Source organism: Varroa destructor, unplaced genomic scaffold (assembly GCF_002443255.2).
Source record: "Varroa destructor unplaced genomic scaffold, Vdes_3.0 BEIS01000001.1, whole genome shotgun sequence".
NCBI lineage: Eukaryota > Metazoa > Arthropoda > Arachnida > Mesostigmata > Varroidae > Varroa > Varroa destructor.
Window position 1 is genome coordinate 36,242,888 of NW_019211454.1, and position 16,971 is coordinate 36,259,858.

Genomic DNA, 16,971 nt, shown 5'->3' on the forward strand with positions numbered 1-16,971 from the left:
GAGATAGAAAGCAAATCTGTAATAGATCATCTAAATAGCATCTTTTTATTTGTGCTGAGCCAAATTTTGCTAATCAGCAAGGAAGTACTTCAGATAATCTGTGGACTATAACTGGGAATATATTGTGAATTTATTCCGTCTGCAGCTATCACTTTAAGTTGACACAATAGCTAGAACTATCGAACGAGGCAATATGCGACTCTCGCTTAGTCCAACGCGACGCTGTTAGCGCCAGTGATAATAACTCGAAGCGTTCCGACAGTTGACGAAAATGTGGGGCTGTAACAAAACAGGAAGCAAAAATGTTTTTGGCTTTGACATCAAAAAACGCCCATTCAAAATGGGTCTACAAGAATTACGGATGGCTGCGCAGTCGCTGGTCAGTCATTGGCGACTGGCGCAGGGCCATGGCGTGTAACGCCAGCACTTTTCAAACGAGCATATTTCCGGATGTGCCGTCGTTGTGGCTTTATAGTTGTACTAGTATTCGTTCGTATCTGTCACATTTGGGCTCTTAAAATAGAAGCTGGTGAATTAATTAGGTATTGACATGAGACTGTACATAATCGGCCAGGAAGACAGAAACCTTGCCATCATTTCAGAAATCACTATACACATACAATATATATATACATAGATGGCTCGTTATCGTTAAGCAATTAGGTGTACGTTTTGGCGTATACGTGTACACACGACCCTTGCCAGATGCTTGCGTTAGATATTTATATTTACTCAGTTGTCTGCTCAGAGATTAAAGGCTAATTTCAATATGTGCCGCGATAAGGCAGGAGGCGAGTGTCGATGGAAAACAGAAACAACAAACGCAACTCAACTAGATTTTGGAATCTAATTCTCTAAAGATTCTGGCCGAACGATCTGTTAGCGTTTAGTCGATCCGTAAAGAACGGTTTTCACAGAAAGGCTCATCAGTTTATCACGCGTCAACTATATACTGAAGTGTAACGTGACGGCCACACTGGCGACATATGCATTAGCGTCGTAAGTAGGCTACCTACGTGGCGTGGCGCTGCTTCGCAAAAAACATGTGGAAACGGTAATATTCGTATATGAAATAACATCAATTTGTGTGAAAAACGCACCCGTCAAGAAAACGTCTAAGGCGCTTCCAATTATATACATTAAACCTCAATGTGATAAGAATAAAGCGATATGTATTATATTGATTTTTGTTATTGCTATTTTACAATGGCGGCGAAGGATGTGGGCTGCCAGGATCCAGACGTAAATGATGCAGTACCCGATCCTCAGATCTGACCATGTTCGGTCAACACTACTATTAAGCATACGATCACGATCCACAGGGGGATCGACAGCGTAACATGACGCAAAGTAGTCAAGTATTCGGCTGGATAGTATATCGATTTGCAAACTTAGCTTTTTGCATTAGAAAAATAACGAAGTCCCTATACATCGACTGGGCACGGTTGGTCACATACTTAATAATATAGATTTGCTTCACTGGAACAAGCTTGTAGTAATAAAGGTCACGAACATGAAACGCCGACGAGAAACTTTATCGGATATTGAAAATCTTCTCGTTGGGCCGGCTCTCTTCGTTGACACTGACCTAAATAAAAAAGCAAACGCACAACACTGTAGCAGAATATATTGTATTAGAGCTACTTACACTGAACCTAGAAGTGGAGTTCGTATCCGACGCGGCGGTTGAAGCAGCATCATCGGAGAGAAGAGACGAAGAGACTGGCGGAGGTCGAACCCCCAGCACCGGCGTCGAGGGCGCCGAACTCCGTCGGCTCTCCAACGCTTTGTCGTATGACGTGTCTACAACAGTGCAATGGAGTAGAAAAAAACAAAGTTTTCCATCAGCTTTATTGAATTTTTCACTTGATGATAATAACACGAAGACGCTCGTTCGAGGGGAGAAAAAATGGCGATATGATAGAATGGCTATACTTGAGCCATTCATAATTGTCACCAATGGAGCATTTTGGCAAAAATAAAACTTGCGGGAAGGATCGTTCAGGGACATTGTGATATATATGCACACCATTCAAAAAGTAATTTGCCCTCGTCGTCGTACTTCGCTAATCTGAATCGTTAGAATCAGCCAGAACAACGGCAAGCGGACATAGCGCAGCATTGGAAACAAAGGTCTACCGACTAGATTTCTGTGTCATGCCTCATTTCGAAAGCAGGGCAAATTAGTGCAGAATGCGTAGTTCCAACGGTAAAGAAACTGATGAACAAATGGAGCAATGTTGTTCAAAAGCACATCTTTTCGTATGTGAGTCAATTAATTCGTCAGTTTTTCGTGTTTCGTAACTTTTTCTATCGTAATAATAGTACAGTTATGTGGCAGGACAATAGGCAATGTGATTTTTATCACCAGGTTCGTTGTGTATGTATATAGACTATCGAATTAAACAATAGCGTTCTATACTATTTCCAATACAATTACTAATGACGCTAGATAAATATAACTCTGAGTAGGCGTTCCGTGTATATCAATTATGCTACATCAAGCGACGGTACGGTACGGTACGGTACGGCACGGCACATTCACACTTAGATACGCCAATAAGCACGGTAATATGTTAAAATCATTTTGGAATCGCACTTAAATAATAAATTAACAATTGTTTATATGCACCTCCTGATCCCCAAACCGATAAGAAATATCGCTCAATAACTAATGTTATGTAGCAAAAGCATCGGGTTGAAGAAATCCGCATGATCCGACACACAAGCGGGCAGGAACGACGCTATAAGCGGTCATTGCACGATAAACCATAAATAACTGCACAATGGTGGATAAACGAACCTTTCCGGAATATCATCCTACACAAAAGTTCGCCGCAGAGAAACAGGTGCGCGACTAGTATCGAGTAGGTTCCAATCAGAGAGCATGACACCAACAACAGTTTAAGCGGCCCCGTAATATACGTCGCAATAACGTGATTAAACATGTCAGCAGCGGCGTGGTAAAACATCAGCAGGTACATAGCAAGCTCATCACCGTTTTATAACGAACGAGTCCGCTAACACGAAGCGGCTATGACGTCTAATAAGCAGAAGTCAGGTTGAAGTAACAGCTGGACTGCACTTGGTAGCGCGTCAAAAACGACTAAAACAGAGAGGGCAAGTAACGCTCGTTATTCAGTTAGTTACGCACTGAACCAGTCGTAGTCTCAAGAGAACGAGCACCGATGCCAACGGGGGTCGTAGCAACAATAAACTGCATCAGTTTTTCGTTGGCATGTTGCTGACCGACGGCAGGAGCTCTCTCAAGCGAAAACTGCCGATTGCGCTCTGCTTAACACTATCAGCATCGCCGTCACCGCCGCGGTCAGCAGCAAAAACCGCGGCACCGATCAGTGGCCACAGTTTGAATCTATTCTATACCAGTAGACTTCAGTTCCCATGGCGTCAGTTGCTTGCGTCGTTCGCCAGTTTATTAATTTGTTTTTATTATGGAAACGTTGGCATAGCAGATCGATAGGTGTGTCTATATGCGTTTGTAATTTGTTCAACAGCGGACAAGTAACGGACCCGGAAAGGGGGCATTTTGTTATGAAACGGTTGAAACTGCAATAGCGAGAGGGAGCGTCAACAACCCTCTAGACGGCCACAAACCATTATTACGGCTGAGACAGAAAGTAAATGACAGTTGGCTGTTTCATGGCCCAGTCACAAACCCAGAAGTCTACAGACAAATACAATACGTGTATATACTTAAGTGGCCAAAAAATTACGGTAATGACAATTACAGATAATAGGGGTAATACAATTATGGGGAAATTATCTTTGGAAAATTGTAATCATGCGCCCCTGTGTCGGTCGAACTTCTACGAAGATGGGCTATTGAAAACGAAATAATATACATACGTATAAAAGCAAACCTTACTTGGATGAGACGTATGTACGAACATTTGACAAGGGCCAGGCTTGATAACGAGAAATTTTTGATAATATCATATCTTACCGGACGGCGTTTCCGGCCCGTGTTCGTTCGAAAAATGCTAAAATTACTTAACGATTATTAAAAAATTCGATAAAAGACAATAGCCTAACAAAACAAAACAGCCCGAATTGAGGGTATTAGAGTGTGAAATCTATCTTTGCGTTTGCATGATTTTAAATCCGTTGTAAAGGGCACGTAAAAATAGCCGTTCTATGTGTAATCAATTATCTATCCTGACAAATAATAGGTAATCGAGTCTGGGAATGAAAGCTAAAGAAATTGACAATTATGCCGTATGAGTGCAACGATGTACGCTACCCAGAGTAGACATTACTCCCTTTCGTTTGACACAAATGAACGAACAAATGGATTTTTTATAATACCTTTAAATCGTTGTAGTGTTTTCCACATCCGATCAACTGTATCCATTTCGAAGGCAATCCTTGAAAAACACCAAAAGAGAATATAGGTGCACTACTTCATCACTAGTCTTTTCCACATTGACTCGTTCTCTTTATCCGCTTAGAAACGCATGTCTGCGTGTGTGTTTGTGTGCGTGTTCATCTGTTGTATTTTAGTTCACAGGTATCCTCACAATAACGGTAACAACAGCCCTACGTGCTCATCATTCGTAGATTGCACCGGCGTGTCACGGCGCAAAAGGCGGACAACTGCACAACCTTTTGACAGTGCTTGCAACAAACCTGCTAAACGTGCATGTTCGTACCAACACGAAACATTCAGACCGATGCGCCTTATCTGGAGCAAGACAGAAAAGGGGTCCAACTCTGTTTGTCGTTCACACAGGCACAGATCTCTAGATCACCGGATCTGGCATAAAGGGTTGCCTTTTCTTTCCTGTCCATATATCCCCGATTTTCTCGGCTCTCGTCTGTGAAGATGACGGTGACCCTAGGTTTGTCCCTTCACGGTTGTCTTTCATAGGAAAATTCCTTGTTTTTACACATCGGACGACCATGACACACTAGATTAATCGTAAAAAGGCTCCGAGTACCTTCGCCAGACGCTTCACTCAGATCGCGTTCGAATCCACTAACACTATAATGGACTCTGGACAGATTTTAGCACAATGCTCCCGCCTGCAATCAGCCACTGCGTACTGAGTGACCATTGTAATAATAGCATTAGTGCTAGTCAAGAGCTCCGTTCTGGCGCCGGCTTTTTTGTAATGAACGTTTACGACGACGTCGACAGCAGCTGGTGTCAGAGCTCCTCGGACTTCCTTACGTCTTGGGAGTGCTTCGGAACTGACTTAGTTTGGCAGAGTGCTGCTCGCAAAACTAGCGGTGGTGGTGCTACCTTTGCTAGACGACGTCCTGTGTAGCACTGCGTGTTGCGGCAACAACAATAATACAACCAGTCTGTCTGTATCTATGTGTGTGAGCGTGTGTGTGTGTGTGTGTGTGTGTGTATGTGTGTGTGTATGTGGCATGTAAAGTAGTTCCTGTGACCGCTGCAACCGCTAGGACCGTAGGACGGCTTCTCCAGCGAAGAAGTCAAGAGCGCGGGTCGCCGGACAGCCAGTGCCTCGGACTCCGGCGCTCCGGTCTTCAACAATAGTAATAGCGGCTATGGTTGCGGCAGCCACGACGGCAGTTACTGCTGTAGCGACTCCAACAACCACTTTAGGGGCCAGATCTGAGGTAGGAGCGGACGAACGAAACGAACATTGTCGGCCGTCCCTGCGAACAACAACGGGAAAAGAGGGAGCGATAGGAGAAAGAAGGTAAGAAACAGTCTGGCTGGTTCATCTGTCTCCTGATTGCTACTTGCCTCTCGTTTTCGATGCTTGCTTGGCTGGATAGGCTGGCAATTTCTGCTTACGGCGAAGATCGCAGCGGCAGCAACGACAACGACGTTTGCTTTTCCTGCTGGTCAGGCGCTGCCAAGGAACAGTGGCGGCGGGAATAGTAGCAGCTATTCTGCTCTTCACTCTATCAACTGAATGGCAATGGTTTAGGGACCGTCGTGTTGGTTTGTTGTAGTCGTCGGTCAGCCCAACAAAGTGCAGCGCAATGCACCGTAACATCAACGTCTAATACGGTGTGTGGATAGAGGTACATTATAGCGAGGAATACGCTACAACAGCCACGATGAAGGCCAAGTCTCCAAAACAACAGCAAAGTCAGTCCGATGGGTTACAGTGTAGAACAAAGCCAAGTCTGAAAGCCTATAGCTTAACAAAAGATGCACGCACACAGACATATCAACAGACTTATATATACACAGCTGCTTTCGCGCGACAAACCTACGGCTGACAAAGAGTAGTGGCTGTTGTGCGTCGACTCCCTAAGCGGGCACTGCAATGCTAACGAGATTAGTTACTGCCATCTTCCCTTCACACGCGCATTGTCCCTTTCCCTCATTGTCTTTCGACCGGCAGTCTTTAAATGGAGCCAGTCACGCTGCCAGTATCAAAAGCGAACGAATACACAAATCAACGAATTGCAGCACATTGACTGATTTGTACACCGGCGTCACGCCATTTGTGCGCGTCAGAGGAAAAATGACAAAAACATTTCAAGATATAGCGGTAAGGGCAGCGGTTAAGGTTGCGTGCTCGCAAATATCGACGATGAAAGAAAGCACCAGGTACCACAAACGTCTCGCCAACAGCTGCAATGTGTACGGTTATTAGTGCTATCATCATAGACAAGATGATCACTTTAGAAGTTTAAATAGTACATCTGCGACCCGTTCATGGGGCCTTACACGCGTGAAACGAAACCTAGGCCTTGATGAAGCTTTTCGATGATATTGTTGCCCGTCTAGTAAACTCATTAGTCGGCAATCGAAACGGCTTACGACAGTAATATTGTCGGCCTGTATCGAACTTTGCACCCGGTGATTAATGATCAAACTGTGACTTAGAAATGTTTATGTCTGCTGTGACGTTGCCTGATATGCCAAACAAATCCATGTTCTAATAGCTTGAAGCAAAATTGGATACTTTTGATTAAGCTTGCCTGCCCACCCTCACCTTTTACAAATTTGAATGCAGTTTTGCTGACAAGTTATTCAGATCAGAGGGGTGCACAGTGTTATACAAGATCCATACCTGCTAAAACTATTCGAAAGTAACACCTACGCTCGCGACTACTTTTTTGAACGTTACCCCTCCCGGGGGTCAGCTTTCAATAGTTATTATATTATGGCAGCTATTAACAGTGGGTTCTGTCATTTGAAACGACTCGCCTTGGATGACATGAGCGGTCTGCCTTTTGCTGCGAGCTGGTTCGAGAGACCAACATAATTCTGAATAAACTCTTCCAGAGCACTATCTATGAATGTACTTACGCCAGAGCTGCGCTCCGATTTCGCTTATTATCTCTGATTATTTGCTCTTCTCCACGTTAGCACTGTGTAAGGTGATTTACATAAAGACCAATAGTAGAAGGTTGAGCCGCAAACGACAAAGGAACAGGTTATGGAAACTAGAACTGATACACAATGCCCTTTAGATCAACCTAGCCACTTGTTCAATCACCCAACCATCTACGACAAACAACGTCATTACATTTGCTGTTTGTACGCTAATTATATTGAAGCTGTTAGAAAAAGAAAAAGATATTAAGTTAATTATTATGAAAAGTGTCCGCACAGTTACCAGAAGGTCTATTTAGCGTAATAGACGATTTATAAACGTGCATTAACGTTCTTGCGTATGTTTTGGATACGATAGTTTGCTTAAGCAAACGAACGGAGCGGGGACATTCAGCTTGTCCAATATAAACTAAAAGATATATTTTAGATGATAACATTGCTGCACCATTATTACCGATATTCGTTGGAACTTGACAGCGATGCTACGAGGCACTTCTGTAATGAGATGTCAATAATAATAAAATGACGTTACAATTAAAACCTACAAGTTATCATCGTATCTTTCCAACTAACGTTTTTGTGCGGCTCAATAGTTTCTCGTACCGTAATTCGAACAAGACCGAGTTCCAGCGCGTCCATTTTTCCCAGTTCCGCGCCTTTTCTAACGTCATAAGTTGTACGTAGGCCCTAGCGCACCGTTTCTGACGGTGTCGAGCAGTGGAATTATTCCAGCTGTGACAGATCATTTCAAACGCATGTTTGAGACGTATAATAGGACAAGCTATTGTCGTTATGGTTGTTCCACCTGATGATTTTCCGGACCGAACTACTGATGTTTAAATCATGTAAAAAAATATTAACAATCATTAAATGACTAGCTATCGAATGACTAGCCAGGAGCGCTACGAACAGTCACAATTTCCATAGCTATTTTCAATTTTTAGGCAAAAACATGTAAAACTTGTCAATCAGTCTCGTGTCTATATCATGGATCATGTTGTGAATGAGGGTGCTTTCTAGATCATTTGAAACAAACACATGCTTAGTTGACAAAAGATGCATGCATGAGCAACTACAATAACGATATGGAAACTCCATAAGGCATATGAACAATGACAGGAAACATATGAGATATTTTGTATTTCAGCATGCTCAGGGTAGCCGTTTGAAGTAAGGGTGAAGGATCGTAACCCGGTTAGTCATCGGCACAAATATTATGATAGCTTAGGCAGCTTCATGCAGATCAATGGGACCGATAATAGACAGCGTAGGATGCAGCAAATTATATCTTGACGGGAATTTATTGAGGAGCACAATCGATCTGTCCTCGTTAGTTCGACACGGTCAGTCTATTCAATACACTTCAATATACGTCTGTGATCGCCGGTGAAGCTCGACCAATAGACAACCCTAATTTGTCAATCTCTTCCCTTAACAATCACTGATCTCTCTTCGAAATGCCTCGTAATCACGACAAGCGTAACACACGTGAGCCAGCAAACTTTAGCTCCTCAGCCTTTTTATAATACATCTCTTCGTTGCATTCACTTTTTTTTTTGTTTTTCTTTGTTGCAGTATACGATGCCACAGAAGGTAACGACTGGTAATAATGACGTGCAGATGGTAGACACCTGCAAAGGGCAAATGTCTGTTGACTGGCGGGTTGGTTGCAAGATATTATGGTTGATGGGATTCTGGTCTATGATTGATTATAGACGATTAAATGTCTCTTCTTGTCTTTCGTTACCTGGCGACAGGGGTTGTCTATGATGCGATCCTGGACTGGCAACATTGAGCGGCAACGTCGAAGTTCGGGGTGTATACTGTAGGGTGTGCCGACGGCTGCCAACGAACTCGAACTCCGTCTGCGTCAGCTGATCTGAAGACGTCACATCACGGCATGCAACAACAACGACATCAGCAATCCCAAGACCAAAGCAGTTACCGAGCAAATGCTCCTCCACTTCGTCTTTCTTCTTATTTTTCGGTTCGTGGCTACTGTAACCCAATTGATACGCGGCAAAGCTGCGCCAGCTGCCAGCCACGCGAGACCCCCCGCTACCGCCACCACCCCCGACTCCACCAGCTACCCGATTTACTTCCTCTCTACCACGCGTAACCCCCTGGCAGCTGCTGCTGCTGTGTTCTCCCTTTATATCAGCAGAAAAAGAAGAAGACCATTGCAACGGCAACTGCGGCTCCTGTAGACATGGCTGCTCATGGTGTTCATACTGATACTGATAATGGTGCGATTCTACACCAATCGCTGACCTATTGTCGGTATCGCTCAACTGAAGGTCATAACGTCTGCAAGCAGAACGCGAACGACGAAACAACTTCATCGTATGAAGCGGTTAAAATGCAAAGTTCAGAGAAAGGATGACTCAATCGGTGCACAGATAAGCGTGAGAGAACGAAGATTCAGATTATGAGGCGAAACTGATTCTGGCACAAAGATGACCCTTAGTCATCTTACTATAACGAGCGCATACAATATAAGACGTAGCTCCTGCGTTATATATATATATTTTTTTAATTTTAATCCTTTCTTCTTATTCTTTCTGTTTCTAGCTTGACCCTTATGCATGTAGGTCAGGATATATGATTATATCCTACTCAATTATTCACTACACATTGTAGAGTCATATCTTTATATCATGACGAAAAGTCACATTAACATCACTAACGGATATATCTATTACGAATGTAGACTGTTCCATGGTCATCAAATGTTACTACAGTCGCGAGGCTGGTAAAAAGTCCATACGTATCACGGCTTCGGATGTCTGTCCTTCCACAAGGCAACGTTAGCTTTAAGTCACATTACCTTTACAATTAGTGTAACACCACGCTTTGGTAACAACAAGCCACACATGTAAATGAGATGACGACGGCAACCGCTTCCCGGGAAAAAGAACTATACAACACTTTAGCACTTAGTAATTGTTGGCTGAAAACACGCATATGCTGCGCCTGCCGTCTATAAGACAGGGAAAGTTCACACATAGTAAATAAGTTCATTTAAGCATTGTTCCTTTGTTTTTTTGTGGAGTTTTCTCGTATCTGGTCTTCCTTCTCTTTTTAGATGGAGTTTAAAAAAAATCGGAGAGCATCGGTCGCATAACGACGGAGGCCAAACACTTGACGGTGCTGACCCGTAATCTAATATGCAGCAACCTCAAAGCCCAAACCCAAAGACCGATTCCTAACCATTTCATTTATACGTATCTACACTCACACGTACGCACACATACACACGTAAAGGCACTTCAACACTAACCAATATTCACGGGCACAAGCGTTACGGTGAACCCAACAGCTTGAACGTGTTGTTGCGTCTCGTCTTATCTTCGTTATGCTATGACGTTAAGAGGGTAGCACTCTTTTTCCCTGTGCTTGTGTTCAGTAAGTTCCTTCTATGGTTGCCAGTAGCCTCAACGCTGACGGTCATAGCTCGCACCGTTGTCGGAAGGATCACTGGTATTACTGCGGATACCAGTGTCATGCAGCGGTTAAGCTGTGCTTCGACTGTCTTATTAGCCAGAGTCACTTTTGCCGCGTTACTGAGCCACGAGTACACAACGATGAATTTGAGAGAATCAAGAACTGCCAAAACAGAGAGCAGAGATCAACAGTAATCACCTTTTCGCTCCTCTCGTCGTTCAGTTCTGCCCTTTCGTCTGCAGATCGGCTGATCGTTGACGGAACTACCGTACCTCGCTACCAAAAACGCCACCAACGCCGCGACAAAGACTAGCACAAGCACCGCCCTCAACCTAACCTCTGATTAAACTCGAAGAGAACTGGCTGACTGACTGGCGATATGGTTGGCTAAGATCAGGCTCTAGCAGGTCCGGCTAGTAGCACAGCGACCAAGAACAACCTCAACCTTCGCCTCCTCTTCCTTTCAAAGAGCTGATCTCCGCTGCCGTCGTAGCAGCTCCTACTGCTGTTTTTGCTGCTCTGCGGCTGCGGGTAGCACCGAACGCGCGCCGAATGCGCCGTTCAGCGAAAGACCCACAAATGGACACTGACTGGCTGGCCCTTACTCTGTTTGTTGCGTTGCATTTGCTACCACTGATGCTAGTACTATTATCTGTTGCTGAGTATGGCGTCTGTTCGCCGTGAACGGTTATGGTAATACCCTCCAAAGTCGATATCGTGCAACATCGAGACTCTATTAACAACGGCGGCGATCACAGGCACGATCGCCTATTACGAGAAGCGCGATCTCTGAGCAACTCTCGCAAAGTAGCAGAGGCACCTTTCATGGTCTGAGGAGCTGTTATCAGCAGCAGCAGCAGTGACACTAAAAACGAATCAGGCAGCATCGTTACTATAGCTTTAAGCAGGCAGCATTATATTAAGCACTGTCTCAACTGCAGCATCTGCCAGTTCGGGTAATCCTACGGGTGACTGCGGTCGTTGATTTGCTGTCGCTGCTACTGATGCCACCGGCAAGTATCAAGCGAGCCATAGGTTACCGTTCTGCCGTACCTCCCTGGTCCTGCGATGTCGCGCTGCCCTCTCCGTGCGCCTAATGGCAGCCGGAGCAACCTTCAATAACTCTTGAGCATTTTTTTTTCTCTCGATCTGTTACTGTTCCCCTCCCCTGACTGCCGCCGTCTTATTTCAACCTGATTCGACTTAACTGGACCTGCCTAAGCACGCTCATACCCGCAGGTTAGAGCAGACGAGAAAAAATGCGACATCCTTAGCACTTTTCTAGCGAGTGAGGCTAAGCAACGGCGACCACCCCGATGACGAGCGAGCACAAGGGAAGTTTCTTGTGCTCTAAAGACAAAAACGACACGAGCCAGCCAGCGCGCGAAACAAAAACCGGTTGACAAACGAACTCCGGGAAGCACCATGACTAAACGCACGCTCACAGATCCATACAGTCAGGCCATCATCCGTCAGCCTGCTTGTTTGTCCTAGTTGTTTCCTAACTTATTAACACTTGTCGTATAGTGTATTCTATAGACGGGACAGTCATTTATTTATACGTGCTTTTTAGAATGATTTAGTCAAATCCATTTACTCATATGAATGATGGAGACTGAATCATGCAATGCAGAGACATTGCAGTTTTGTGCGAATGATATCAGTCATCCAGAGCCGTCTTAACCTGGTGATTTATTTTATTGACACCTTAAATTAATATGACGAGGATTCCCAACTGCGATAAGCCGCCTATGCGATAATTTAATTAAAGCAAGAGGGCGCAGCAGAACTCATTTATTGCGCAGTGTCAGACTGTGCTGCGTCAGCAACATCCTAATTATCGTCACGAGAGCATTGTGATGAAAATGATGATAACAACTACGACTACTTATAACTTTGTGCTTGGTGCCGTGGATAAACACAACGATGAACAGATCAAAAACGTACGCTAGCAGTACATCTTGCAGTCGTAACAGTCAACGAATCCAATAAAGTACACTAAAATATTGTAATTCAAACTTGTACTTCCTTTGGTTAAAACGGTACCGTGGCATATCCCCGTATCACGTGACTGCTCATTTCCCATGTATAGGCTCCCGGTTAGCAAGCTCAAGCAATGGTGTACAAAAGGCGGCGAAACAGAGCAGAGATAGATAGGAAGTGCATTTCTCTGGCGCTCACAATCAAGTCCATTGTCGATCATGGCCAACCGTAAAGAGGGACCCACAACAATGTACGTTAGTTCGATTCTTTTTTGATGTATGGATACCTAAAAGATATCAACTTTTAGCATATATGAATACAAACATTACGCAGAGATTTAATTAGGCATATTCTTGATCGATCAATAAAAGGTACGTACACTTGAAAATACAGGATAAATGCACTATCAGCAAGATGTGGCCATGTTTATTCATTCCGCTTTATTAGGGCTTTTGTTCAATCTTAGATTTTTGACCACTGAACATTTCCCGCAACGGAAATCCGCCATCCAGACGCGGTCTCTTCCAACGGTTAACCTTTTGTCATCATTAATTGGCGCTCGGTAACAGCCTATCTCGGCAGTGGACAACGACCGTGACAAGCCGTTGATAGGTAAGACTGTCTGCCATTCAAAAACATTGCTTTCGCAGGTCAAGATCAAGCAGCCAAAGCACTTCGCCACACGACGACCTTCTGTCTCGTTCTGCCATTCACTTTTTTGTCCGAGTGATGTCATGGACGGGGTTCTGTCGTGTTCCTGTTGTGGCAGATCTTCTCAAAAACGTATTGGCGGTTCCCTACCGCAAAATGAAACCGTATGCGTACACGCTGTATGTACGTAATTAATTTATTAGGAACACCAAAGACCAGCACATTACAAACCGAAAATTTCTTAATATTACTCATTGCGTGTGTTGTCCATCCAGTTGTGATTACTGCAAGTTGGTCTTGCAAGGTCAAAAGATGTCATGGATGTATAACATATACCTATGTATCATCATATTTTTTAGTCACATGGGTATTACAAAACACCCTTGCACACACACACACACACTCGTAAGCATATTTATACTGAACGTGTTCCTAGAAAATGGGCAGACATTCATCTTATCTTATTAGTTTGCCCTTTCTATCCTACCTACGTTCTTTTAGACAATCAGGACAACTGCATCGCCACTGCGACTGCCAACAGCAGCAGCAACAACAACAAGATTCTGTACTGGTTACAAATAACTTAGAACATTTTAGTTCATTAATCATTCACTCTTGATTACATCGTATCCTGTCACTCTTCAAACTAATAATGACATCAATCAAGCAGTAGGCACCTTAATGATAGCAACTTTGCTGACCAACCCATAGCACATTTCTTTAGAATCTATTCTCCGTATTAGCAACGCGTCACACAATCGAAGAGAGTAAAATCAGTTGTAACTGGTGGACAGTCATAAACTCGAACGACTCATCCAGAACTCGAATCATGGACATGATACTCACTTAATCAAAATAGAACACGGTCAGATTTGGTATGCCGCTAGTTCTCCACGTAAAAATTATGAACGAACCAACAAGTCGAACATTTTTTAGCTTTGCACAGAAGCATGTAATACGTGATAAGACCTGAGACACAAAGGAAAATGTTTATTGTACAGCATAAAATAATGTTAAATCAAAATAAGTAATTTTTGATTGCAAGCGATCCTAAATTTTTCTTTTTCACATTATATTTTCCAAGAAATCTTTGTGGCCTTATCGTACATCCCAGTAGCATAAAAGGCCGTAAAACATACGCATAAAATGCACCTAGTTACTCTTGATTTTAAACCCTTATCACTCTGAAATGTGTACCTTAATATACTGTGTCCGTTTTTTTCGTTTTATATGATGGCATAAAATGGTATTGTCAAATAGCAAGCCACAGACTAGCCGCGAGCAATATTCCCTGGAATCCCTTCATCGTTATTCAAGTTCGGTAGCACGGGCTGGTTTGTACATTGGGGTATTGTAGAGCAACGTGCAGTTTGCCTGGCAAACCACACAGGTGTTGACTAGAAGATTACGTGCATTTTAATCGGCATTTTGCTTTCTATCTTAGTGTATGTATAGGTCGCCAGGTTAGCTTAGCATGGCAACTGGAAGCAGTAGTCTAAGGGCTGCTAAGCAGGTAGCGGGAAGGCCCGAAAATCGTGTTTTCTGACTAGTGTTGTGCAGACAACAGATCTACAGCTTAGTTTTAGAATGACATGACAGATAACTGACTGGACAGTTGAGGTCACGCGGCCCTGGTTCTAGATATAATACGTTTTAGAACCTATTATTCCAGCTATTTTTTTTGCGTCTAATAGAGTAATATGAATAGCAGAGATTTTAGAGAACGTTTCAGCAAAATCATCCTCTGTCATCACAAACGTCAAGACGACATACCTATTCATAGAGCTACCACACACATAGGACTGCACAAGAGTTAGTGCCAATACAAGGGACACTTCACTTACATAACAAATAGGGCAGCAGCGCCTTAAGATCAAAACAGCGACGCACTGCCAGCCTCAGGCCTGGTATGTAGCATAGACAAAACTATGTCGGGTCACGGTGCAGGATAATCTTTGACGAAATAATATATTCTCTACAGATGCCAATTAGGTATTCTCCGAAAACACCACCGAACATTTTCTCTCCATTGAAAAAGAATGTCGGGGCGAGCCGACGGCTTTCTTCCATCCACTCTTTTTTGCTATACACAGTATAACGTCATCCTGCTACCGCTTGTCGAAAAACCCCTTCACACTTGAGAACTAGGCGGTTCTTCTAATTGGGTTGGCCCATAGTCGTCCGCTGTTATACACTAGACCCGGCAAGAGAAAATGATCTTTATTGGAAAAAGGGAAGTATAGATAGCCGGAATGCCCTTTCACGGGGCCCAAAAGCTTCGCTATAGTTGTATCTGTAAAAGCTTACTATTTGTTTGATATATATATATATATAAATTTATGTGCACATGATAATAAAATAAACTCAGCATTTCAACAGCTAAATATATTATTATAACCGGACACATAGAGAGAACTAATCTGAAGAATCCATCAAAGCAACTCTATTTTTCATATAAAAATACCGGCAATAGAAATATTTTAAATGCACATTTACTGAAACATAGCAATATACAGGTAACTATTGCAATATGCAGAATTAAAGAAGAACGCTGGAGGATTTTATCGAGAATCCCTCACGAAGGTTATTTAGAATAACAGCGTGTAAAATATACGTTCTTCAACGATTTAGTGTTTTCCGAGCGAGTCTCACACCTTATTTTTATATTGATGTCGAGCAAATCAGCTGAATTCAACGGAACGCTTTAAATAAGAAGCGCAATATTTTCGAAGCGATTATAATGAATGCTGCGGATATATCTGGAGCATTCATTATAATCGCTTATATATGTAAGTTTAAATGAAAGCACGAACGCATCGTCTCACTTTCTTTAGATGGACGAGAACGTTATCGATCATTGTGGACATTCAGCGAGCTAATATTGTCATCTTCATCTTTTTATTCCTGCTCTATTTCAAATGCATCGAAGATTCTAGTAACGAGCATTCATTTGAGTCGCCGTTACAGCCAAAACCAAACGGATCGTTACTCTCCACTCATTGTACATCAAAATGGAAAGAGGACTAAGCAATCAATACCGATTGACCACAAAGCTAAACGACTTCGGGATATGATGCATTGGTGTGACAGCGGTATCATAAGAACAGGATGACGCCTGACGACTTTGTTTGTAACTTGCTGCTTCGTGTGCACCACGTAAAGCATCAGTCGTATTATCCGCCATGCCATGATTGGACGCAGCTATAGCAACATGTTTATCCGCAACAGCAATTAAGAGATTACTTTTTATATACATTAGAATATAACCTCGCTGACTGTATTAGTGCTATTATTTACCCAACAACTGACCTAAGTATCAGTTATTTAAATTGGGCAGGCACATATGTATATTAAATCTATAATAAAAGCAGATCAATCTACTTTTTCCAGTTAATTCAAATATACAAGGATACAAACAAATGCTAATAATTATCGCAAAGTAAGAGATCACTACAACGATAGGCTGTTTTACAAACGAAAAGGATCACGTGGATGCCTTTTTCATTAAAGTTTAGTCTATAACCTTTGATCTTATAACTAGCAAATGGTATTGGCATGCATGTTTATTTGAATGTGTCCCTTCAAATTATTTTTATTATATAAAA

At 42.9% G+C, this 16,971-nt stretch overlaps 1 protein-coding gene and 1 long non-coding RNA gene across 18 annotated transcripts in view; one reads left to right on the plus strand and one right to left on the minus strand.

The window, feature by feature from the left end:
• Positions 1-16,971, minus strand: part of raskol (Ras GTPase-activating protein raskol) — a 167,157-nt gene that overhangs the window by 44,337 nt on the left and 105,849 nt on the right. For 13 of the 16 annotated variants that reach the window (XM_022816998.2, XM_022816997.2, XM_022816995.2 and 10 more), the window contains 2 exons: positions 9,036-9,167; positions 1,649-1,803 (listed from right to left, as the gene is read on the minus strand). In XM_022816998.2, the coding sequence (XP_022672733.1) occupies positions 1,649-1,803; positions 9,036-9,167 (287 nt within the window). Of the gene's footprint in view, positions 1-1,648; positions 1,804-4,326; positions 4,386-7,742; positions 7,784-7,891; positions 7,943-9,035; positions 9,168-16,971 lie in introns of those variants that run through there. The other 3 variants (XM_086975759.1, XM_086975761.1, XM_022816999.2) reach the window with 3 other exon arrangements.
• On the plus strand, positions 5,893-12,744 carry LOC147758575 (uncharacterized). 2 transcript variants are annotated; one of them, XR_015317814.1, is made up of 2 exons: positions 5,893-6,589; positions 9,046-12,744. It is a non-coding gene; the product is annotated as an uncharacterized LOC147758575 (long non-coding RNA). The 2 variants fall into 2 exon arrangements; XR_015317813.1 differs by having other exon boundaries at positions 5,893-6,556.